General features: G+C 43.3%; 1 protein-coding gene across 1 annotated transcript in view; it reads left to right on the top strand.

The window, feature by feature from the left end:
- RAMP3 (receptor activity modifying protein 3) overlaps positions 1–26,168 on the top strand; it is a 91,277-nt gene that overhangs the window by 40,383 nt on the left and 24,726 nt on the right. Inside the window, exons 2-3 of the mRNA XM_066629076.1 lie at positions 4,057–4,086; positions 6,704–6,833. Of these exons, the coding sequence (XP_066485173.1) occupies positions 4,057–4,086; positions 6,704–6,833 (160 nt within the window). The remainder of the gene's footprint in view (positions 1–4,056; positions 4,087–6,703; positions 6,834–26,168) is intronic.

A 26,168-nucleotide genomic window follows, 5' to 3' on the forward strand; every position in this document is an offset into this window, starting at 1 on the left:
ACATCCTTGTCGTGTTCCCTTTTGGATCTCAAACACTGTTGATAGTTCTCCATTTACCACTACCTGCAAAGTTTGTGATGTGTAAACTGACTTTATCCATTGAATAAAATTCCCTCCAAAATTCATCTTCTCTAAGACAGTAATCAAGAAAGTCCAACTCAAATGGTCAAATGCCTTCTCAAAGTCTAAAAAAAATCAATACTAATTGTTTCTCTATTATTTTATCATAGTACTCCAACGAATCCAATAATATTCTGATATTATCACTCGTGTCTTTTCAGTAAAAAACCACATTGATCTTCATGTATGAGATTTTGTAATATCTTCTTCATTCTAGTTGCTAAAATTGCTGTAAATATTTTACAGTCATTATTCAACAAGAAATAGGTCTGTAATTTTTTATGTCCATCAAATCCTGTCCTTCTTTAGGAATCAAAGTTATATTTGCTGCTTTCCATGAATCTGGCATTTTCCCGGTCTGCAAAATATCATTCATCGTGTTAAGCAATGGTAGACTTACTACTTCTTCTAAACATTTATAAAATCTACCTGTTAGACCATCTGGACCCGGATGGCCCAAACTTTATCTGTATTAATCTTCTTTATTGCCTCTACAACTTCACATGGAGTTATTCTATTATTTAGAATTTTCCTTTGTTCTTCAGACATTTTTGGTAAGTTTTGTTTATCCAAGTAGTTCTTTACTTCTACTTGATCTATTTTCTGACTTTTGTATAAATTAGCATAATAATTTGTAATTATTTTTTTATATATCCTCCTGATCAGTATACATTTTTCCTGCCTCCTGTAATTTTAAAATTACTCTCTTCTCTCTCTCCTTCCTCAATGAAACTTACTTTGTCTCTCTTTTTTCCATTCTATACTTTTCTGAATAAAGTATCCTCTCATAAAGGCTTTACTAGCGTCCCAGACCGTCCTCATTTCTGTTCCCTTATTTAAATTCAGATTAAAAAATTCCCTTAATTTCTGCTTAGCATCCTTTATTATAACCTCTTTTTGTAACCATTCAATCTCCATCTATATGTTGTAGGTTTCTTCTTAATAGTCATAGTTATTGGTTTATGATCTGAAAAAGTCTTTGATAGAATTTCTGTCTTAGAAGTTTTTACTGCAATGTCCTTCGTCACCCAAAACATATCTATTCTTGAAAATGATCTGTGTCTTTCTGAATAATAGGTAAACTCTTTTGTATTTCCATTCATTTGTTGCCAAATGTCTACAACCCCTAAAGCTTCTACCAAATCAAAAAAAGTTTTTGGTAATTTCCCTTGAGAAATCTTAATCTCTTTCTCAGATTTTTTGTCCCTTTGTGGTGACACAACTGCATTCCAATCTCCCATCAAACAATAACTTGGGTATGAGTAATTTAAGAGTACATCCAATAGTTGCCTAAAAAAAACTCTTGATTTGGAGCATACAAGCCCAAAAGTAAAGTTCTTACTCCCGAAATTATAACTTCCACAGCCAACCACCTGCCTTTTTCATCTGCAAACACAAATTTTGGTTTTAAATAATCTTTAACATACATAACCACTCCATTTTTCTTCTTTGAATTTGTTGAAAAAAATTCTTGTCCTAACTTTTTCTGTATTAAGTAATTTGTATGACCTATTTTAATGTGCATCTCTAAAAGGCAAATCACATCTTTTTTAAGTTTTTTCAAATAATAAAATACTTTTTTTCCTCTTATTTGGAGCATTAGCTCCATTAATGTTCCAAGATAAAAACTTATACTCCATAGCTAATCTTCTGAACTAATTGTTTGAAAGTCTATTTGGGCTTGTTGCATGTCCTTTTGATTTTCCTGTTCTCTTCTTCTCCTCCTTCAAAGAGGCGGAGCGTGATCGCCCCACTCTCACTTTCCCTGACTGGAGGAGCCCTGCAGGCGCTCGCGCCCGGCTCCCCACAGCCAGGGATGGCTGCTGCAGGGACTGGAGGGTGCACCCCAGTTCCCAAAAGGGTGCACAAAAGGGGAAGTGGGCTGATCACACACCACTTCCAGTTTAGCGGAGCGGGGCGCAATCGCTCCGCTGTCACCTTCCCTGGCCTGGGGAGCCCTGCCAAAGGTTGCACAGAGCTCCCCGCACCCCCAGGGGGCTGCAGGGGGCTTGGGCAAGTGCACCAAGCCCCTGCAGCCCCCCTGAATAGCGCAGTCCTGGGGATCGTGCCGCTGCCTCCCCCGGCCCCCGCAAAGACCTATTGCAGAATCAAACTGCCTGCGAGTTTGAAAACCGCAGGGGTAGGGGAATGGGGGTCCATTTAAGTGTGTGCTTTATTTCTTGGGCTGTGTTCCTGCTTGGAGAAGTCCTGGACATTTGAGCCCATTCATTTATTCATTCATCCAAGTTCCATCTCTATTGTATTTATTTAAATATTTATATTTAATTTTTTTATTCCGGCCCTTGACCTGGTGCCAGATATTTGATGCGGCTCTTTGGCCGAAAAGTTTAGAGACCCCTGCTCTAAGCAATTGGTTGAAAGGTTAGCTGCTTTTCAGAGGCCTTTATGGAGTGGAATGCTGGAGGCAGAGTTTGAAGAGGGAAGCTGAGCTGATGATGGGGTATGAGGACAAGAGGACTGAAAAGGACAGGGATGTCTGAAGGAGTTAAAAAAAAGGGTCCTCTGAAAATTGGGAGGGGGGAGTCAGTTGATCGCTGCACAGCATGAAAGAGCAAATGGTGACTATATAAGCAAGGATATAATACTGCAACTAGATCAACATACTCCAGCAATAGTATTGAAGACAGCTGACAGGGATGAATATAAAACTGGATGGATCATGATTGATGTCCCAAACATGTCCCAAACATAAAGATCACTGTTCAGTACTTGAGAATGGAGAAGTTAGGAGTGGATTTATGGGCATTGTATTTCTCAAGGGGGATTAAGTGTTCTATAATTGTGTGCAGAGTTGATAGAGTAAAGTAGAAATCCATATCTATGGAAATGTGGGGATTTTCAACATTGACAGGATAGATTGTTCCCATTGTTGGGTTTAGAATAAACTCTCTTAGTAACTAATTTTGATGAACTTTTGGTAGTGCATTGCATAAACTTACAGTAGTTTTATATGTGAATTAATAATTTTGGTAGTGTTATGTTATTATATAAACTTTGAGAAACTAGATTATTTTGTAAATTGATTTTATCAAATAACATAGGCCAACACACATTTTGCTTCCTTAAACGTTACACCAATTCCTGGGTATATTTGGGGTGCTGATTCCAAATATGGCATCCATTTTGCCCTATCACGTCTAGTTTTAGAGACACAGCATAGCCTCTTTAGTGAATGGTTCAAGCAGCTTCCTCATGAGGAAGCCTACACCATGACTTCCTCATGAGGAAGCTGCTTGAACCATTCACTAATGAGGCTATACTATATCTCCAAAACTAGGCATGATAGGGCAAAACGGGTGCCATTTTTGGAACCAGCACCCCAAATTCATAACAAACCACCATAAAGTTGGGGGAAAACTTTTCTGACCCTCAATTTTGTAGGCCTGTGTAACTGATGCCGTGCAATGGTTTTCTAAAAATTTTATCTTTATCTTTCTATGTGACATTTGATCTCTCACAAGGTTTCCAGATTTACAATAAAAATGAGAATACTAAATGCTCCCGCACCCAGCACCAATGCACATCATAGCCACATTCTCTGGGTTCTGCATTTGTTTGGCAATGCTGAACTCAGGGACACATTCTCTCTGTGGTTTGGAACTCTGTTTAATCAGTGCTCCAAGTCATGGGGAAAAAGTGTCCCTGGGTTCAGTATTGTCTTCAGACAAATTCTGGATCCAAAGTTAAGAAACATGTTGGTTCCAAGGCCAGGACCAATTGGAGAACTTCGATTTCCCCTCTATCAGGTGGCTAATAAGCTTAACGTAGACTTATGTATTGCATTTGCCATTCATGAAAAAGGTCATTTGTAATTCAACCTGGAATAATTATATTCTAATCACTTCTTGTTGAAAAGCAGTATAATTATAAAATAATTTTTACAGTATTTATAACGATAATTTTTTTTCTTTCTAGTTAATGGTCTAATGACAATTGGATTAGCAGGTAAGAAACGTATACTATTCTTTTACATTGGTCTTATTTATGATAATTATTTAAACATGGCAACTTCTTAGAGAGATTTGTTGTGCTTCACTGTTTTGACTAAGTGAAAACATCATCATTCCTGCCAGTTTTCCACTGCAAATGTTTTCACTGCTACATTAGAGTTATATGAGAGACGGAGACCCCAATCCTAAGCTCGCACTGCTGACAGTGTCACAAATGTGCCGTAAAGCACGTTTGTGACCCACATCATCAGTCCAGCACCGATGCTAGCTCAATGCTAGCCAATGCTGGGCTAGCACTGGTGGATCACCAGTGCTCCACAGCTTGGTAGTCGCATGGACCACCAGGTGATGAAGAGGTGAGTGGAGGAATGGGGGGAGGTGGGGAGGAGGTGTTCCGGGGCCAGGGGAGGTAGAGGAAGGGTAGGAAGAGGGCGGTGAGGAGGTGTGCCAGGGGGAGGGAGTGGGGTGGGAGGGAGGAGGGACTGGTGGAGCTCTGTTCCACCAGATCCTGAGCCTCTATGTCAGGTCTGCCACACGACATGGAGGCTCTTGATTCTGTGGCGGCTCTTGGGTTGCCATAGAATCAAGTAGCCCATTGCAGGGCTACTTGCCTTACCTGGGGAAGGGGATGGAAGTCCCTTTCCCTCAAGGAGCCGCCAGCAGCTGCCCGGTTATGTTGAGATGCCGTTTTCAGTGCTGCAGTAGCCCTGTGCTCTGGACAGCTCAGGATTGGGCTGAGAGTTGGAAATCTCATATTTTTGTTCGTTTCAGAAAAATTTAGCTCACTGCTAGATAGCTGCCACTTCGTGGTGTATATGTGAATGAGCCATCACAGAACCTTAAATTCACATAGTAACAAAGGCTTTTCAATAGGATCAGTCCATCCATTCAGCTTGAAAGGATGAGAAATCGAGTGCATGTGATGTGCACGCCCGTGTGAACTAGTCCACACTTGCTTAGTGACTTAAAAACACAGTCTTCCAAAACTCCTGACTTTGTAAAAGGTAGGAAGAGTGATCATTGTTCTTTATTCAGTGCTGGTGCCAGGGTGCTGGAAATTCAGTCCTGCTGAGGCACAGTGAACCTCCACATCCTCCACTTACTTAATTGAAGGGGCAGGCAGCAACTAGGTCCCATCCTTCCAACCAATGATTGGAGGAAAGTCGTTAGCAATGGCTGCTTCCTTGATGTTGGCCAATTATTGATATTGTACCAAAATTTGATATTGTGTCAAATATGACACAAGGGCCTCTGGTGAACACTTCCATTTTAAAACTGGGCATAGCAACAGCACAAGTTTCTTGGCTGACTTGTGCCACCGCAGACATTAGCATTGAGGGTTTAGGGGTCAACCCAGCCAGGTAGAGCCTTCAAATGGGCATGAGTTCTTTCACTTCCCTGATTTGGCTGAACTCTGACATCACCCTTGGTTATTTATTTCTGGTTTAGAAGCCTGTTTGTGACCACAGTTTCTAAACAGGCCAACCATCTGAGTTTATGCATATTTACTGAGAAATAAATTCTGTTGTGTTCTGTGGGGATTTTCTGCCACATAAATATGTATAGGATTACAGCCCTCATGAACAAAAGTACTGGAATAATGAAATAATTCTCATGGAATTGAAAGCCTACATTGAATTTCCGTATAGAATTATAGAATAGTTTAATATGTTTGTTTTATGATTTACAAGGAACATGCATATACTGAAAGGTAATGCATAACTGAATATACATCATCAGAGTTCTAAATATTTACAGATATAAATAAACAGATCATCCCAGTTAATTTTGGGCTTCTTTTTAAAAGATGTTTCATGCACCTTTAGAATCAGTGATAAACAGCTAAGGGCCCAATCCTATCCAATTTTCCAGTGCCGGTGCAACTGTGCTAATGGGGCATGCACTGCATCTTGTCGTGGAGCAGCAGTCACAGAGGCTTCCTTAAGGTATGGGAACATTTGTTCCCTTACCATGGGGCTTCATTGTAGTTGCACCGGGGCTGGAAAATTGGATAGGATTGGGCCTTAAGTCTACATAATTTGCTTTTAAACTAGTTAAAGTGAAAAGTGTTATCCACAACAGGCAATCTGTGTCACCCATTCTCTATCAGCTGCTTTTAAAGTGCAGCACAAGCATGATATGTAGAGGCAGGGCTGGCCCATCCATTTGGCCAACAGATGCGGTTGCCTTGGGCAGCAGATTGCAGGGTGGAGGCATCTCTGTCTGCCTCCTTGCCTCCACTACTCCTCTTGCTTCTTCCACTGCTTGGATTGGAAAAGGAAGTGAGGGGCAGAGAGGAAGAGGATATGTGGAGGGGAGGAGATTGAGCATGGGAGCTTCTGTGTGCAAAGCCTTGGCTCTACCCCTGTATTATGGTATGGCGTCTCTCAAGGGTAGGACTGTTGACACTGCCTTATGCAGCTATTGTTGTGTCCTGATCAGCCCTGAAATGTAAAACACAAAACAGTCTTTTTCGTGTGTGCACGTGTGTGCGTAAGGGCACCTGCCATATCTTCTTGAGTGTTTTCAAATGCTGTCTCCTGCTGCTGTCCAGATATAAGATTTAAGAAGATTTCAGATTGTTTTAAAAAGATATTTCCGTTTTTTTCTAGGTGCACAACAGCGGATTGTCTGCAATGAATCCCTTATGTTGCAAAACTTGCCAGGGTGTGGAAGATCCTTTGAAGAAATGATGCACAAAGTGGACTCTAAAAAATGGTGCAATCTCACAGAATTTATCCTGTAAGCCTCATTTAAAAAAATACTAACTGATGAGAGTGGTGTTATACCTTTTTAAGGCATGGATATCCAGTCTGTAGTATGATTGGCACAGGTTGCAGGAGTTTGTGGCCTTTCTGGGCAGGACCTGTTGAGTTTGTAGACTTGTCTATGGCATTGTGTCATCTGTGCCACTGTGCTGTAGTTTTTGCCCAACTCAGGCTGCAATCCTATTCACACTTATGTGGAATTAAGGCCCATTGACTATAATTGTACTTACTTCTGAGTAGACAAGCATAGGATTGTGCTCTCAGTCAACGAAAACCAAAACCGTGTCAAGAAATGAGCCCTTTTTGAATGAGGTGTAAATTTTGACAGCATTGAAGTTTGCAGCATGCTCAGAAGTGCGTTAGTAACCTCTGTTGGGCTCCATAGCTCTACCCTAACTCTCTCCTACTGGGCAGTATTTAAGTAAAGAGACAGTGTCTACATTGTGGGGGTGGGAAGTGGGGAGGATCAGGAGGCAGAGTGGGCTGGTGCACTCTCAGGCCTTCCATAAGCAAGAATGGTGTCTGTCCTTATGGAATATCTTTACATGGCTGTGGTGGATGGCAGATGGTGATGTAGTGACGATTGTATTTTGGACTTGACTGGTGGCATATTTTCTATGACAGGCTAAATAGCAGAATTCCCAAAGCTATGATTGGTCTTTGGCTACTGCAGCATTCCACATATCCCAACATCTTATATTGGGGCACATTCCACACAAATGTAAAGAATATAATCCTAAGTAACTGTTGGTGTAAGCATTAGATGAGTCACAAGTCTGGCGACCATTAAGTATTCCCTTGGCTTTTCTTAACTGGCTCTTCCGCTTTCCATTACATACTATCTCACAGCCCAATCCTATGCATGTCTCATCAGAAGTAAGTCTCATTAAAGTCAATGGGGCTTACTCCCAGGAAAGTGTGGATGGGATTGGGCTGTAATACAAGTAGAAATTAGGAACATCCCTCTTGACACCTACATTTGTTCAAACAACACTGTAAAGGCTGTTTCCAGCTGCCATACATTGAGCTCATAAGAAATAGCTGTTAATTTAACTTGTGATAATGATCCATTTCTCCAGACTCAGCATTTGTAAGGAACTGACATCCTTGGTCCTGTGCTATGCCTATCTAGAGCTACACGACTGTAGGGAAAGCCATCATTCCTCCTTTCTGCTATTCAGTTAGTAGAACTTCTACTTCTGAATGATGGCTGCAGAAAACCAGTTTTCGACTGAATCCATCACATCCAAGTGGTTCCAGTTTGTTTTACTGCCTGCCACATGTTAGCTTTAAAAGCTTAATACCACCTGTTTCTTTTGTTTTTTCTTCCTCGCATACAAGGGATTATGAAGTTATAACAAAGTATCGTTCCTTTCTTCAAGCTGTCAGCTTCTTATCTCTTTCTTATCACTTTCTCTGCTTAGGAGGCACAAGAGACAGATGAAAACTGTGTTTAAAGCACTACTGAAAAAGTTGATCTGCCCCAAACTGTCAGAGCTCATCTAACTGGATGGCTTTTTTCATTAAAAAGGGAAAAAGACTCTTGTCTGTTCAGACTACTACATGGTCATGTCACATACAGTTTTTTTTTTTTTTAGTTCTAAGCGTCCTTTGTATTTGCATGAAATTTATTGGTGCTTCCAGTCATTCAGCATCTTGTATGCTCACGACAACTAGCTTAAATAATTTTTGAATTGAACTCTGAGTATCGAACCTTCCATTGTATCATTTGTCATCTTTGCTCTTCCCACCCCCCCCCCCCGGTGTTGGCTTTTTGGCTGGCCTTGCATATCTTGGACCTTTCTAGCAATCACCTCCCACCTGTTCAGCGGTCTCACTTCATCCTCATGACAGTCCTGTAAGCTGGCTCCTAAAGTATTATATGAACAAGTCTCCACATGTTCAGAGGCTCCTGATGTCTGTGGCAGCTATTGGTTCTGACAGCTGCTCCAGGCACCCGTAGAGAGCTGAGCTCTCCCCTCCAGCCATCTCAAGTCCACGCCACTGTTGCTCACTCGCTCTCAGGCAGTGCTTGGCTGCTTCTGGCAGCAAAGTCTCTCTGCAGCATTCCTTTACTATCACTTCCTTGTTCCTCTCTGGCGCCAGGACAAGCTAGGCGCTGCAGGAGGGTGAATGAGTGAGCAGGCCTCAGTGCCAACCTGACAGAGCTGGGAAGAGGCTTTTCAAAGGGACGTGGAACAGCTTTTGGAAGAACAGCCATATATACCACATGGAGGCTTCTGAACTGGGGTTTTCAACTCCCTCCTCCAAGTACTACTTTTCCAATATCTACTTTTGCACATATCGCTTTTGCAAGAGACAGCTGCTATGGGCAGGAGTTGGTGGTTTGCATCACAGTTGGGACTTTACTATATCTTCCTTCCCCAAACATGCCTCTTTCAAAAGGCCAGGCAGCTACCCAACCACCGCTTGCCCTCTGGTGCCCCACCACCAAAGACTCTTCCAGTGCAGTCAGATGAGGCAGGCAGTGCCACACAGTCACCATGGCAGTGGAGCAAAGTACCATGTTGTAATGTACCATGAGTACTGGTTGAAACCCACTACTGCTGGACAAGTGGTGGCTTGCTCTTAGGCTTCTCTGTGAGCCAGCCTTTGGTGGTACATTATGCTGAGAGTCAGAGCCAGAACAAATGATTCGTTATTATGTGGGGATTTATCTAGGTGGGATTCGTTCTTTGATTGTTTTCTACCTGAAAACGTGATCAGAGAATGAAGTTATGCACTCATGGGAAAACTCAGTCAGATCCCACCGCTATCTGTGTCAATCATCTTGTTGAGTGCTTCTGAAAACACACTCAGAATACTGCCTATGTGAATTCCCCATCGAACATTAAGTGAGAATCAGATGGGAAAGATGAAAACCAAGGTTTTGGGGAGGGGAAAAAGGAACTCTGTCAACTATGTGGAAAAGCAAACCATGGATGCAAATGTCTTCATGGAATCAGACATCATAAAACCATACGAAAACACCCAAACCAGGCTATGAGAGTCTTGTTTATTAATGCCCAAGTGTCTTGCTGAAGACAATACTGTGAGCTTCATACTCAATCCCAGGATTCCTAGTCAAAAAGTCAACCCCCCCATCCCTGTTGAAATTTGAACATGTTGCAATAGCACACTCTTTCCCCTCTTCCTCAGTGCTAACTGTAGGTGTTTTGACACTAATGAAAAAAGAGTATTTTATGTGCCCAAGCTAAAGATAAGCCTATAAATTGAATGACACAGTTGGGCAGCTGCAGCACATTTTCTGATCATCTGATAAATCTGAGGACAAGAAAGCAAAGACAGTAATTTTTCACTTGGCTGACCCAAATCCTTAAAAGTACTGAAATACCATTTAGTCCAGGGAAATAACGTACTTGCTGATATGAAACAGTAAGGAACAAACATTGAGGGGGAAAGTTGATTGTATATAATAAGAGCAAATATTTGCGCATCCCAAGAGGCAGACAGTGTAAGTGGCCATCTTTGTCTTTGTCAGGTCAAGTTCCTTTATTCAGCAGACAGCAGAAACAACTGACTTTTATTAGAGGATGTTTATATGTTTAGAAGTGTTAAAACAGTATAGGACTAGCACTAAATAAGAGAAATTGGAAGTACAGGAGGCATACCACACAGATACTGAGTACTTGCTGTTACAGAATATTTTGTTGAAAACAGATAGCTTTTCTATGTGTTTGTCCATCCATTGCAGTTATGTCCTGCCTTTTCTCCAGGGTGGTCTAGGCAGCATGCATAGGGTTTCCAGGTAGTCTACCATTCAGGCACTTAACAGACTCAGGTGCAATCCAGAGGGCACCCTCAATCGACGCAAGTCCCTTGTGCAGGCCAAAGAGTGTCACTCAAGTGCAGTAAAGCACTTTTGTGCCACATTCTGAGGAGGGAGACCGGTCCAAGTCCCATTGGGCTGGCGGATCAGTTAAGCCTGCACCAGCCAAGTCAGGCTAGTATGGGGGCCTGGGGTTGGGGAGGGCGGGTAGGAGACATTTTGGGGCAGGTGGAGGGTGGGCGGCAGGTGGGCCCGTTGGTGGGTGGCAGGTGAGCAGGGGCGGGGCCACGATCTGGCACTTGTACTGGATCCTAACCCTCGTCTCATGCTGTCCAGAGCAGCTCCGGGCTTTAGGTGGCGCAGATCCAAGTGGCCCCATTGGGGCTACTGTAGCACAACACGGGCTAAGGGAAGCCATTCCCCTTGCCCTGGGCTGAGCTGCTTTTGGCCCCAACCCTGCTCCGGATGCAGGGCAGGCCAGAGAGCTTTCCTGCTCCAAGATAGGTTAGAATTGGGCTGCTCAACCTGCTTAGTGTTAGCAAGTTTGCTGCATCATATAGCTTCAGACTATATATTCAGATTATGTACTGTATATTTTGTCAAATGGGATGAAATACAGAGTACATCAGTATATATCTAGTTTCAGTGAACAGGCTGTTCCTGTGCTCTGACTCCCATCAGAATCTCATTTTCCACATAATTGGTGCTGGCACGTTTGATTTCAGCCCAGCCTTTTCCTGCCAATTATTTTTTTAGCAGGTAGAAATATCAGAAGGGCAAGAAATTGGCTTTTTTCTGTTGGTTTTTTTATTTTGCTAGTACTTTTATTCTGAGTAAGTTGCTTGTAATATGTTATATAGTGGTTTGAGTACAATGCTTTTTGTAGAACGGAAATGTGTAAATTTTAGGATAAATAATAAATAAAGTCTTGTGCCAGGTTTGGAAAGTTCTGATGCGCTGATATCTTCATACATCATCTCCTTAGTTAGATTCTCATATCATTTGTTCACAATAGTAACTCTAGCATTTTGGATTCATATTGTTTACAATATTTTTGGTAGAGTAGCAAGCTGAAAGCAGTCAGTCTTCCTCTTCATAATCTAGGCATCTGCAGTATACCCAATAAAAAACATTAAGTATTTTTAAAAGTCTTGGTGCTTAGGGTGAGGTCATATGCCTTGCACTCTGTGACAGCTAAGGGGTAGGTTGCAACAGGAGATTTACTCGTAATGAGTTTATTGTCAAATACTTATCTGTTGTTTCTGGGTTCTAGTGTAGTTAAGTTGCTTGCACCCAACCACGGCAGTCACAGCATGAGAAGTGAGACTTCATGTCAGATTTGGGATTAAGGGTGAATAAAGAAGGGTCTTCACTCCCAAAGTCACCATGATTTTATCCAGTGACTGCTTGTACATTTTAAATAGCCATGATGATAGAACCCAGTGAGACTTATCTCACATTACATGGTCTTTCCCAGACAATCTATTCAAAGAATGTATGGATCTAATGTGATTCATGCTGCTCTCTTCTAATATTACAGTGTAGCCAACACTAAGTGCAATTGGTTGTAATATGTCTGTGAAGACAGAGACACACAGGAATTAGACAGGGTAGTTGATAGGAAGAGCACTAAATGGATGTTTCAGAGCTAGTGAATTTCAATTATCTGGCTTTCAAAGAGGCAGGGAAAAAGAGAAAGCAGCATTAATTTCCCCTTGAACAGTCGGACAAATTGTGAATATAAGGGGATGTCTGTTGTAGTTTTACTTGCTCTTGAGTAACTTGCTTGATTAATTCAATTCACTTCACACAATTGGAGGAGAAAATGTGTATTTGTACATGCTGAAGGACAGAAGTGAGAGGTAGGATTCTGTTTAAAAATCTTCCAACAGGATAATTTCAAATTCACTTAAGGAAAAGGAAGTTGCCAAATACCTTTAAATTATTTAATGGCTGAAAGATTTACTGGCATTTCATACGGAACTCTTTATTTTTATGACACCAAAGAGGAGAAAATCACTTTTGGCTTCACAGTTAGTCTTGTATTGTATGGATCTGAGGGAATATTTTCTCATTTTATGAGTAAAAGCAGCTAGACTGAATTACATTTCTTCTCATTAGACAGAATCCTTGGGTAATGGGGACCCCATGCTACTTGCTCGTTTTGGAGGGGAAAAAATGATTTATACACTAAAATAGAGAAGATAAATAGTGCAATTCTGAAATACTGGTTTGAGCCTATTACTGTTCTCTAATAGAATGTAAGGTGGCTTTTTAAAAAAAGAAAACAACCATCTCCTTTTTCTTTTTTTTCAATTTTTTATATTTTATTTAATTTAAGATATGGGTACAGGGAAAATCAAAAATACATATGTTAGAGGTAATACAAAGGGAAAAACACTAGGGAATCGCAGAACTGTAGCTAATACTATTTTGTTTCTATAATTATCATCACTTAGATGGATCATAATCGTTTATCCAACCATTCATATAACGGGTTCCATAATTTCTGTATTCTCTCCATACCACCATCCCTCAGTCTTTCCATCAAAACATCTATTTCAATAATTTCATACAGTTTCTTGATCCACATTTCTATAATGGGAGACTATTATAGAGACTAAACTACAAAGATGCCAACCAAGGAGAGAAGCGAAAATAAAAAATAAAAATATAAAATGATGACATCAGATACTCAACGATATTCTATCTATAAATCTTAACGGATTAAACTCACCACAAAAGAGAGAGAGGATTTTCCATCAGTTAGAGAAAGAGCATCTCCTTTTTCAAGACTAAGCTGATCCAATTTAATAAGATAGAGATGTAATTAGATGCTGTATTTTCTGTATATTTGCATTAAAACATTTATTTAAATGCATACTTTGCAAAATATTATCACATCAGTTCTTTGGGTAGGAAATATGTGGTAAAAGAAACTTTTTGTTTCAGGGCCAGAAAAAACATCTGAGAATTTTAGTAAAAGAGGACTAAATTGAAATAGAAGAAAATTGTACAGCATTTGAATTGGATGGAAACGGGAATATCAAGCCGTCCCTAATTGGAGCACACTTGGGATAGCAGATGGAATTGCTCAGAGTATAGGACTGTGGTCTTAAGAAGCAACTTTCTGTATGTGTCTACAGAGAAGTTGAGAAACTGAAATAGTTGATAAGGTTGGCAGTGGTTTTCTTCAGCTCTTGAGTTTAATGATTTGTCTGTACATTGAGATCGAAACTGGAGTGAATGGTTAGATAAGTGAAGTCTTGATGATGATGATGATGATGATGATGATAACTTCATAATCATGACTGAAGGATGACTTCAGATTCCTGTTGGAATGATGGCTGCTTACTGTTTTGGTAATGAGGGTTTTGAATGCCTTCTGGTTTGAATATAGTGTGTAGTGGATGTAGAGCCCAATCCTATCCAACTTTCCAGCACTGATGCAGTCATGTCAATGGGGCATGTTCTGCATCCTGTGGTGGGGGAGTGGTCAGGGAGACCTCTGCAGGGTAGTGAAGCATTTGTTTCCCTACCGTGGAACTGCATTGTAGCTGCATCAGCCCTGGAAAGTTGGGTAGGATTGGGTCCATAGTTAAGAAGTTATTTGCTATAGAAATAAGTATAAATCTACTGATTGCTGCTTTGGTTTGGACTATTCTGGCCTTGGGTGCTCTGATTTTGTTTAACATGGAAAATTATATTTAAACCATTTTCTGTCACCTTGCCAAGTGGTTGATTTATCACATGATGGAAAATAGAGCAACACTGGGGAGCCCCTTCCATTCCACTTAAGGGCTTCTCTGTGACTCATGGGCTTTTTCTTTTTTCTTTGAACAGCATTTGCCTTCTCTGTCCCTGCACATTGCAAACAGCTTTTAAAATTTCCTTGTGATTCAAAATGAGATTACTATGCAACAAGGGCAGCCGTTTATTTCAAGTATTAGAACATGCAAAATGTGTTAGTGTTCCCCATGTTATCCTTTTAGTCATATGTGAGCAGTAGATTTGCCTTATGTTAAGGATATTCAGTGTGCCTGATCTGGCAGAAATACGTATATGGCCCCAGACATGTAAGAAAAAAGCATGTGCGTAGTGTTTCACAAATCACAATACAGCAGCTACCACACAAGTCGTTTAACAGTGAGCAGCGGGTGATTCTTATGTGAAGGTGCTATTTGTGAGAATGGTTTGAGGAGGTGTCGTCATCTGAGCAATTGTGCAATCCTTTCTTATGCTTCTGTGCTTTTGAGTACTGAAAGCACTTCACGTCCCCATACCCACACACCACTCCATACAAATATCCTATAAGGGTTTTATTATTCACATCTTGCTCATTGACCTGAATGGGTTACAATTTCCAGTGTTTCAGTCCAATAACTGAATAACTGTTCTTTAGGGGTGACGCTAACTTTGACATTTCTGTTCTACAGAAATACATGGAGTACTGGGCTTGATATTATCTTTTATCTCTTGATTCACTAATGTGTTTTCAGTTCACGTGCAAAGTGTAATCCTCTTGAGTTAGGTCCTTTCTGCTCTTGCAGGTGACATTCTGCAAATGCAAGACACGCACTCTAGTTACCCAAAGGAACTCTCAGTTTTAATCCTCTTGCGGTACTCTGACCAAGCAATAACATTACAGATCTGTCTCAGTGAACAAAGTGATAGTTGGTAATGGTATCAGAGGTCTGGTGTGGTGGGATACACGTTTCGAATAAAAATGCTGTGTTAATCATTTGCCTTGGATGACAACACTTTTCTCTTATTTACTTTGATCAAGCTTCAAATTTTGATCAGATCGGATCGTTTTGATATTGTTTTCTTGCTGTCCAGTTTGCAAGCCAAAAATGCCCCCTTTCTGGCTAGTATTATATGCCTTATAATTCCCAAAACTTTCAGCAAGTGTTTTTCAACTGATCCTTCTTTTCTTTTTTGCATTCTCCCACTCATTACCTTCCCACTATAAATGCTAAAATCTATTCAAAAAAGTTCCATGAAGCTGCTGGAAGCCACAATGCTTGTGACAGAAATGACAAAAAATGTGTGGCACAAATTACCCCTCCCATGCCTTCTATTTTTTCCCCTTTGTTTTAAAAAAATGATTCATGAAATCACAAAGAAATACAGGATACAATCCTGGGTCACCCTTGGGCTGGCACAGGTCTCTTACGCTGACCCAAGAATGTCACAAATGTCCCATAAGGTACATTTGCACTTCGTGAGAGTTGGGAAGGTCGGCGCAAGGGCATGTGCTGGCCTCCTCATGCCAGCACAAGTTCTGGGACAGATGAGTGTGGGACAGATGAGATGACTGTGGCTTAGATCAGCTAGTCACGGAGCCCACCAGAGGACAGGTGACTCTGGATTTAATTTTGTGCGGTACGCAGGACCTGGTTAGAGATGTAAACGTTACTGAGCCATTGGGGAACAGTGATCATGCTGCGATCCGTTTTGACGTGCACGTTGGGGGAAGAATACCAGGCAAATCTCTAACAAAAACCCTTGACTTCCGACGGGCGGACTTCCCTCAAATGAGGAGGCTGGTTAGAAGGAGGTTGAAAGGGAGGGTAAAAAGAGTCCAGTCTCTCCAGAGTGCATGGAGGCTGCTTAAAACAACAGTAATAGAGGCCCAGCAGAGGTGTATACCACAAAGAAAGAAGGGTTCCACTAAATCCAGGAGAGTGCCCGCATGGCTAACCAGCCAAGTTAGAGAGGCTGTGAAGGGCAAGGAAGCTTCCTTCCGTAAATGGAAGTCTTGCCCTAATGAAGAGAATAAAAAGGAACATAAACTGTGGCAAAAGAAATGTAAGAAGGTGATAGGGGAGGCCAAGCGAGACTATGAGGAACGCATGGCCAGCAACATTAAGGGGAATAATAAAAGCTTCTTCAAATATGTTAGAAGCAGGAAACCCGCCAGAGAAGCGGTTGGCCCTCTGGATGGTGAGGGAGGGAAAGGGGAGATAAAAGGAGACTTAGAGATGGCAGAGAAATTAAATGAGTTCTTTGCATCTGTCTTCACGGCAGAAGACCTCGGGCAGATACCGCTGCCCGAACGGCCCCTCCTAACCGAGGAGTTAAGTCAGATAGAGGTTAAAAGAGAAGATGTTTCAGACCTCATTGATAAATTAAAGATCAATAAGTCACCGGGCCCTGATGGCATACACCCAAGGGTTATTAAGGAATTGAAGAATGAAGTTGCAGATCTCTTGACTAAGGTATGCAACTTGTCCCTCAAAACGGCCACGGTACCAGAAGATTGGAGGATAGCAAATGTCACGCCTATTTTTAAAAAGGGAAAGAGGGGGGACCCGGGAAACTATAGGCCGGTCAGCCTAACATCCATACCGGGTAAGATGGTGGAATGCCTCATCAAAGATAGGATCTCAAAACACATAGACGAACAGGCCTTGCTGAGGGAGAGTCAGCATGGCTTCTGTAAGGGTAAGTCTTGCCTCACGAACCTTATAGAATTCTTTGAAAAGGTCAACAGGCATGTGGATGCGGGAGAACCCGTGGACATTATATATCTGGACTTTCAGAAGGCGTTTGACACGGTCCCTCACCAAAGGCTACTGAAAAAACTCCACAGTCAGGGAATTAGAGGACAGGTCCTCTCGTGGATTGAGAACTGGTTGGAGGCCAGGAAGCAGAGAGTGGGTGTCAATGGGCAATTTTCACAATGGAGAGAGGTGAAAAGCGGTGTGCCCCAAGGATCTGTCCTGGGACCGGTGCTTTTCAACCTCTTCATAAATGACCTGGAGACAGGGTTGAGCAGTGAAGTGGCTAAGTTTGCAGACGACACCAAACTTTTCCGAGTGGTAAAGACCAGAAGTGATTGTGAGGAGCTCCAGAAGGATCTCTCCAGACTGGCAGAATGGGCAGCAAAATGGCAGATGCGCTTCAATGTCAGTAAGTGTAAAGTCATGCACATTGGGGCAAAAAATCAAAACTTTAGATATAGGCTGATGGGTTCTGAGCTGTCTGTGACAGATCAGGAGAGAGATCTTGGGGTGGTGGTGGACAGGTCGATGAAAGTGTCGACCCAATGTGCGGCGGCAGTGAAGAAGGCCAATTCTATGCTTGGGATCATTAGGAAGGGTATTGAGAACAAAACGGTTAGTATTATAATGCCGTTGTACAAATCGATGGTAAGGCCACACCTGGAGTATTGTGTCCAGTTCTGGTCGCCGCATCTCAAAAAAGACATAGTGGAAATGGAAAAGGTGCAAAAGAGAGCGACTAAGATGATTACGGGGCTGGGGCACCTTCCTTATGAGGAAAGGCTACGGCGTTTGGGCCTCTTCAGCCTAGAGAAGAGACGCTTGAGGGGGGACATGATTGAGACATACAAAATTATGCAGGGGATGGACAGAGTGGATAGGGAGATGCTCTTTACACTCTCACATAATACCAGAACCAGGGGACATCCACTAAAATTGAGTGTTGGGCGGGTTAGGACAGACAAAAGAAAATATTTCTTTACTCAGCGCGTGGTCGGTCTGTGGAACTCCTTGCCACAGGATGTGGTGCTGGCGTCTAGCCTAGACGCCTTTAAAAGGGGATTGGACGAGTTTCTGGAGGAAAAATCCATTATGGGGTACAAGCCATGATGTGTATGCGCAACCTCCTGATTTTAGGAATGGGTTAAGTCAGAATGCCAGATGTAGCGGAGAGCACCAGGATGAGGTCTCTTGTTATCTGGTGTGCTCCCTGGGGCATTTGGTGGGCCGCTGTGAGATACAGGAAGCTGGACTAGATGGGCCTATGGCCTGATCCAGTGGGGCTGTTCTTATGTTCTTATGTTCTTATGTTCTTATGAGTTCATGCCAATGATGGGCTCCTGGTTCAGGGGTCTGGGAAGGGTGGGGGGTGCCATTGGGGCATTCTGGGGTGGTCAGAGGGTGGGCCCATGTGTGGGCCAGGCCTGGGAGGGGGTGGAGCTAGAATCCAGCAATTTGACCAGATCCTAACCCCCTCCTGGAAGGCCTGGGCTAGCACCAGGCTGCTCAGATCTGCACCATTTCTTTAGGTGGCACAAATCCAAGTAGCCCTGTTCGGGCCACTGCTGAATTATCTAGAGCAGGGGTGCCCAAACTCCGGCCCTGGGGCCACTTGTGGCACTTGAGGATTTCCAATGCAGCCCTCAGGGAGACCCCAGTCTCCAAAGAGCCTCTGGCCCTCCGGAAACTTGCTGGAGCACGCACTGGCCTGACGCAACTGCTCTCAGTGTGAGGGCAACTGTTTGACCTCTTGAGTTAACTGTGGGATGAGGGCTCCCTCCACTGCTTGCTGTTTCACGTCTGTGATGCAGCAGCAGCAGCAAAGAAAAGGCCAGCCTTGCTTTGTGCAAGGCCTTTTATAAGCCTTGAGCTATTGCAAGACCTTCATTAATTCATATAAGTTCAACCTCTAGTATACTAATTTATATAAACTTATGTAAATTTATTCAAATTTTAAATGTAAATTAATTCTTTTTTTCCCCGGCCGCCGACAGTGTCAGAGAGATGATGTGGCCCTCCTGCCAAAAACTTTGGACACCCCTGATCTAGAGTAAGGAGAATTGATTCCCCTTGCCCTGGGTTATGTCGCAGCCAGCTGGGCTCAGAGGACCCTCCAGAGGTGAGGGGACTGGAGTTCCCCTTGGCTCTGGAGGCTGTGGGGCAGGGGAGCTGTTTGCCTATATTTGCAATTTCATGTAACTGCTGTGGGGGGTTTCCAAAGCGGAAACCCTGTGGATACGGGGGCACGCCTGTACTCTTCCAAACATCACACCTTAACTGAGCCAGCAAACATTACAGAAGTTGAGCAGGTTCTCTTACAAAGTCTCTGCTCCTGAAAAAGTTGTTGAAACTGATAATGGTTTAAACCAGGGGTCTCCAAACCCTGGCCCAGGGGCCAGATGCGGCCCGCAGCAAGCCTCTTTCCAGCCCACAGCCAACCTCTTGTCCCCTGAAAGCCTCTGGCCCACTCAACTGAATATGACCAGAACTGTGCTCTGATTGTGTCTGGAGGGTCTTCTGAGGGCCAGAGAGGTTGAATGAATGAGCCCATTCATTTATTCACTCATCTATGTTCCATCTCTAATTTATTTATTTAAATTTTATATTTAAATTTTTTTCCGGCCCTCCACACCACGGTAGGGTATTTGATGTGGCCCTCTGACCAAAAAGTTTGGAGACCCCTTGTTTAAACCCTAAGACATTTTTCTTGCTACTGTTTATTTTCCTCGCTACTGTGCCCATCACATCCTCCAACTTTGCACACAATGTTTTCTGGTGATGCAGTGCATTTGTTGGACTTTGTGTTTAATTCCTTGCCTTCCATGTCTTTGAAGCAGAGCCACAACACCTTTCATTTCTCCAATGATTGCCGGTGTTCCATCAGCTGTTACGCATACTAGCTTTGATAGATCCAGTCTGCAGTGCACTTGAGCAGTGCTTCAAGGATGTCTGCTCCTGTGGTAGTGCCCTTGAAAGGTATCAGTTCAACAAACTCCCTCAGCAATGTCAAAGGTTGAATTGACTCTATGTACAAATACTGCAAACTGTATCTTTGGTATCTGTACTCCCATTGAGCACTATTTAGAAGAACTAGAAATTTTTGCAGTAGTTCTTTAAACAGTTGTTCGCATCTGCTGACATTTCTTCTATTTGTCGTGTAACTGTCACTGCAGAGAGAATGACATTTGAAAATAAAGTCTTTTTCTTGGGACACAGAATGTCTCAGGACTTAGATCTGTCATCAAATACTCTTTCACATAATCCCCTGTCAGTGAAAGGCTGCAAATTTTCTGTTATCAACTTTGACATGCTTGGAAACAGTTTTTTTTTAAAAAGCTGTGTTAAGCTATGTTACCTTTCTGTGCATACCAGAAAGACAGTGAGAGTCCATAAAGGGGAAGACAGTAACAGCCCAATCCTGAGCTGCCTGGGGCACCCAGCCTTAGTGGCACCGAGAATGGCTGCCACCGAATCATGTGCGCCCCAGGCTAGCGCGGGCGGCACCTCGGGAGATGGGACCTTCGTCCCCTTCTCCCAGATAAGGTAAGCAGTTCCGCAATGGGGTTACTCACTTTACTGCCGACCAAAAGGTCGGTGGTAAAGGTGTCCGTGTAGGGCGCCGAGCCCTGTACGAATGCCTTGGATCCGGTGGAGCAGAGCTCCATGGACCCGCCTACCTCCCTTCCACCAGCACGCTTCCAAAATTCAAATTTTGGATTGTAAGTGAAGAAGAAAATGCCTCTCAGTTTAGCTATAAATAGCTGCTAAGTAGAAAAAAACAAGAAACACGCACACTATATGACAGACAAAACTCACCCGATTTAGACGAATCCTAATGAATGTTGCGGGTCACCTGGTTCCAGCTTCTCAATGTCTTTCTTAAAATGTGGTCAAGAATTGGACACAATATTACAGGGATGGAAACTCAAGTCAGGTGACATGAACACGAGTTGTGAAAATGCATGTTTTTGGCTGCCTTGTGGACTTCTGAGTTGTGTACGTGGAAGCCTCGGAAACGCACTCGAGTCACTGGTCCCCTGACTTGGCACTTGTCCCCACACATGCAGACTCAAGTCTGCCTGTGTCTGGGTGTGCTTGGTTACTGTTTTTGCTGCATGAAAAACCTTGTGGGGCCAGCAGCAGGGAAGTTCCAGCCAGGAGGCAGAGAAGGATTAATGTTTTCCTTTTGCATGTGTGGGAGTCAGGTGCGAGCTCTTTTGTCCATCTCTGATAGCAAGGAAGGAACCAATCATCATTGGACAAAGGATGGGTGTTCTATTACTTTCTTTGGCTGAGGTAGGGCAAGAAGAGAAGCCCAAAGGGGCTCTTTCCTTATGATTGGCTGGAGGGGAAAAAGGAGGTGGGGAAGCAGAGGGGAGGCAGCGGTTCATAGCAATCACACTTTCCAACTTTGTGGCTTCTATGGGCTCCATTGTTATTTGGGAGGGGGAAGCCTCATTGAATGACTGACTAAAGTGGAACTACTTTTGAATAGAGCTGCAAAGGATTGGGTTGTCCTGGTAATCCTCACAGCTGCTGCACATGACCCTCCTCCCTCTTGATGCTCCTGTCCCCCCCCCACAGTCCTTCCCACCCCCTCCCGCCCTGTTTACAGATGGGTGGGGACATCAGGGGAGTGTTTAAAGAAACCTATGACCCACCACCCCCAGCAGCAGCCCAACTTTTTCCACGGCTGGGTTTTTAAAGGTGGTGACTCAACTCAAGTCCTTTCAAGTTGAGACAAGGCAACTCGGAAAGTGCCCCAGTTTTGACTCATTTTTCGAGTCGCAGGGGGCGGCGGCGATGATGCTAGACTTAACTTGAGTCATACCATGCTGAATTTTCCCATCCCTGCAATATTAACATGTGACCAGCCTTAAACCTTTTCTCTGAAAATTGATGTGCCCCCACTCTCTCTCTCACACACACCCTGCTCCTTGGCTTTCACCTGCTTCTGTATATCTTGTGGAGAAATGTGGGGGCAGCATCAGGGGTCAGCCAAATTGGACACTGACATGGGTTTCAGGCTCATCATGGCTGACTCCTGAGGACTGCCTCCCTAGTGTTCACAGCAGAGTGGTGGTGATGTAAGAACAATGGTTAAAGAAAGGAATTACAATGGTATAAGAAGTATCTTTCTCTTTCTCTTGGAAGACTATGAAGTCAGAAAACCTATGTAAGGGGGGTAATTGATCAATACAGAGTTAAACTCTCCTCCTCAGCCCTTCCCAATCAGGTTTCCGATTGGTTGCACAGCTGGAAGATTCTATGAGACCAGCATATAAAAAAGAAAGCAAACTGCGGCTTGGGGCAGGCAGTTCTCTGTGGGCAAGGAAAGAGTCTCCAGGTGATGGGCTCACAGGGAGAAACCTTACCTGTCTTGAGGATCCGTTTGAGGTCCAGTTAACTTTCCCCAAATTTCATCTGTGGTCCCCGTTACCTACCAAAGACTGTTCTGCCTAAGATTGAGCTTTGCAGCAGCTGACTACCAGTCGAATGGGAAAACCATGCTTACCCCTCCCTTCCAATAACCTGCCCAGCAGAGGTTTAGGAAGGGGAATAGCTAGGTATATGTTCTGGCGGAGGGTCAATATTTTTTTTCAATTTCAATTTATCAATTTATTAATACGGCCAAAGACCAGCTTAAACAGAACATAGCAACATTGCCTGTGCAAACAAAATTTAAATTTTTTTAACAGTTAAATGCACATCATACTAAAAACAGGAAAACAGAAAAGATGACCATCATAATTTTTTCTCATAACTAATGATACCCTTGCGGGTTTTGCAGGCGACTGCCAAGAAACTAGCACTCCTTCTTGTGAACTGCAGGTTAGCTCCCATAAGAAGTTCCTTGGCTATCTCCTCATCTGGTGGGCCTAAGAATTTCCTCATCAGGGGAGTATTAAACTTAGCACGTACCCCCTGATAAAATGAGCAATGAAACAGAATGTGTTCAATTGTTTCTACCTCACCTGAGCCACAGGGACAAACCCTTTCAGGGATAGGGATCTTTCTGTAGCACCCCTCAACATAAGCTGAGGGGAGAGCACTCCATCTAGCTAAAAAGAAAGCTCTCCTATGCCCTAGAAGCTCAAGAAGTGAGAGATAGGTAGCTGGTGCAGGTATATATCTAGTGTCCTCCGCAGCTAAGAAATTTGGAGTTCTACTAATATCCTCTTGCCATTCGGTGTCCAACAACCTCTGCTTTATGGTTGCTCTTGCTTGAATCAAATCCATAGCCAATACAGCCTCTGGAGAGAATCCTAGGTGTCTCAGCTTTGAGGGGACTGCCTTGAGCCAGGTTGATTGGAAGTTATCACATAGAATTAAAGTCGTTAAACCCTGCACGTTAAAGTTTAAGTTGAGCCAGTGATAGACAGATGTTAAAGAACCCTGGCCTCAACCTTTAGCAGCCCCGAGTCCAAATGCAAACTTGAATTGGGGAGGTCTTTGTTTTATATACTAAAGCTTTACCTTTTATCTCTCAATACAAATCTTTGTTCTTCTTCAACTTCACCCTGGTGTCAGTATAGTCTGTGCCTTTCCATTACCTATGGTCATTTAAAGGTGGCCCTCACTGGTCGGGCTGAATATAGCAGCCAGTGACCAAAGGGGCCATGAGAAATTTCACTTGCAGTGTGAAGTGCCTAGCTGTGGGGGGGGGGGGCGCTACGTGAAAGACTTTACCTGGAGGTCCAGCAAAACCTGGCATCAGTCCCACCTGGAGGATTCCTTATCAGCCACTGTGGCTTCAACTAGTCAAGCATACATACTACTATCACCCTAGCAACCCAGGCTGCCATTTTCTTGCTTACTGTGTGACACTCTCTGGCCACTGTGTGTTCTTTGGCACAGCAGGAACATGTCCTATTGCCATAGCAACCAAGGCATTTCTGCCTCTTCAGCTGTACATCTGTTGGAGGCCTGGCGGTAGCTTCAGCCCTGCCTACTTTCTTTCCAACTTCTAGCTGGTCTAGCCATTTCAGTACGGAGTAAACGAGCATCACACTGTAGGTGAGAAGATACATCCAGATTCACATATAGCCAGTATGGTAAGGAAGATTGTGTAACCCCACTTTCTGTCACCTTGGGCAACCTTTCTGTCACCTTCTGGCAACCTTGGGTGGTAGAGGAACAATTGTGGGACCTGATTGTATTTTGAACTATGGATGACGAAGAGCAGTATAATATCAAGATCAAAATATGCCGTGGCTCTGGCACATTAGTCTCTTTTTTCCTGTAAATGAATGGGTGGAAATTTTCCTCTTAAAATAAGAGGAAAACAGTAACTAGGATTTATTCAAAAAGAGGGGAAACCCAAAAAATAGGAGGAAGGAGAGGGATAATAAGAATAACTATAATTTCATGGTGAGCTTTTTTAAAAACACAAGCACAGATTAAGAGACAAAGTTCCACAGATTAGTAATATACAGCTGGGCAAAGAAGGAAATATTTCAGCCTTATCTGCAGTTTTCAGACTTTCCCTTCCTCTGGCGGCTGACCATGCTCCTGAATAGATGCCCCCTCAGAGCAGAAGGCTGCTATGTTCTCCTCTCCACCACTGCTCCAAACCTGTTCATCTCTGATCTATTTCTCGCTCAAAGCTACAGACACCTTATAAACGTTTTCTATCCAGCCCTTTCTCTTTCCCCTCAGAAACTCTCTCTATGAGAATCTCCCCCAGTCACTACCTAGAGCAGTGTTTCTCAACGTTTGTCTTCCACCGTACCACTTCACACGATCCACGTATCTGAAGTACCGCCGGAAGTAACAGGTGATGACATCATTACCAGTTACTTCTGGATTGGGACACCAGATGTGATGCGACAAACACCAGTAAGAGGCTCGGGGTGGACGGAAGGGCTTTTTCGAGCATGGAAAGCATGCTTTGGAGCTCTGCCTGCCGAGCTGAGCCTCCTGCAGCTGTTTGTTGCATCACATTCCTGGTGTCGCTGCCAGGCAGCAGGTGTCCAGGGGTCCAGTGGGTACCACCAGACACCACCTCAAGTACCACTGGTGGTACCCATGCCACTGCTTGAGAAACACTGACCTAGAGTCACTCCAAAGGACTGGGAAGGATTGTCCCTGGCATCTAAAAGATGCTAATTACATAGACTACAGTTGTTTTGTGGATCAATCTCTCTTGCTGGATATGGTGAATGAGCCTTAAACGTGTTTGACTTGTACTAGCAACTATACTTCATTGTTTTTGTTTTGTTTGTACTGCAGATTTCAAGTAGGTGCTGGAAATTAAGAGCCCAATCCTATCCAACTTTCCAGTGCCAATGCAGCCTTGAAGTAAGAGAACAAATGTTCCCTTACCTTGAGGAGGCCTCTGTGGCTGCCCTCCCACTGCAAGATGCAGGTGCTTGCCCTGCTGGCATGGCTGCATCAGTGCTGGAAAGTTGGATAGGATTGGGCCCTAAGTTAACGTATCCCCTTTCAAGCATAATGCTAAGGTAGGAAATACCCTAATGCTCTGAGCTAATTGCTGATTGATCAATTATTTGGTCTTTTGACATTTGCTGATTTTTGGATTGGTTTGAATTTTCTTTAGCAGACCTTCTAAATTTGTTGTGATCTAGATTTTACTACAAAATTGTCTTAATTCTTTTCAGCGGCTGGTTTCATTGGCCACGCTTTTGGCATTTGCAGTCATAACAATGAAGGTGTAATTAAGCATCTCATTACACCTGCTCAATAATACTGCCATCAAGAAATAAGTCATCAGAGCACTGCCATCTCAACATAACAGCCCAATCCTATCAAAAACCAATGCAACTGTGGCCCTGGAGCTTGCATTGCATCCTGTGTGGGGTGGGGGGGTGGGGAATCCTGAAGGTCTCCTTTGTGTAAGGGAACATTTGTTCCACTGATGAATAGCACCCAGCCACCTGATTGTGTCTACTCAGTGCCAACAGTTGAACTGGCAGAAATCCACATGGACTCAGGAAGGGGACAGGATATTGCTGCTGATAGCACCCCTCTTCCCAGCCCCTTCTCACCTGCT

Source organism: Tiliqua scincoides, chromosome 5, assembly GCF_035046505.1.
Source record: "Tiliqua scincoides isolate rTilSci1 chromosome 5, rTilSci1.hap2, whole genome shotgun sequence".
Classification (NCBI taxonomy): domain Eukaryota; kingdom Metazoa; phylum Chordata; class Lepidosauria; order Squamata; family Scincidae; genus Tiliqua; species Tiliqua scincoides.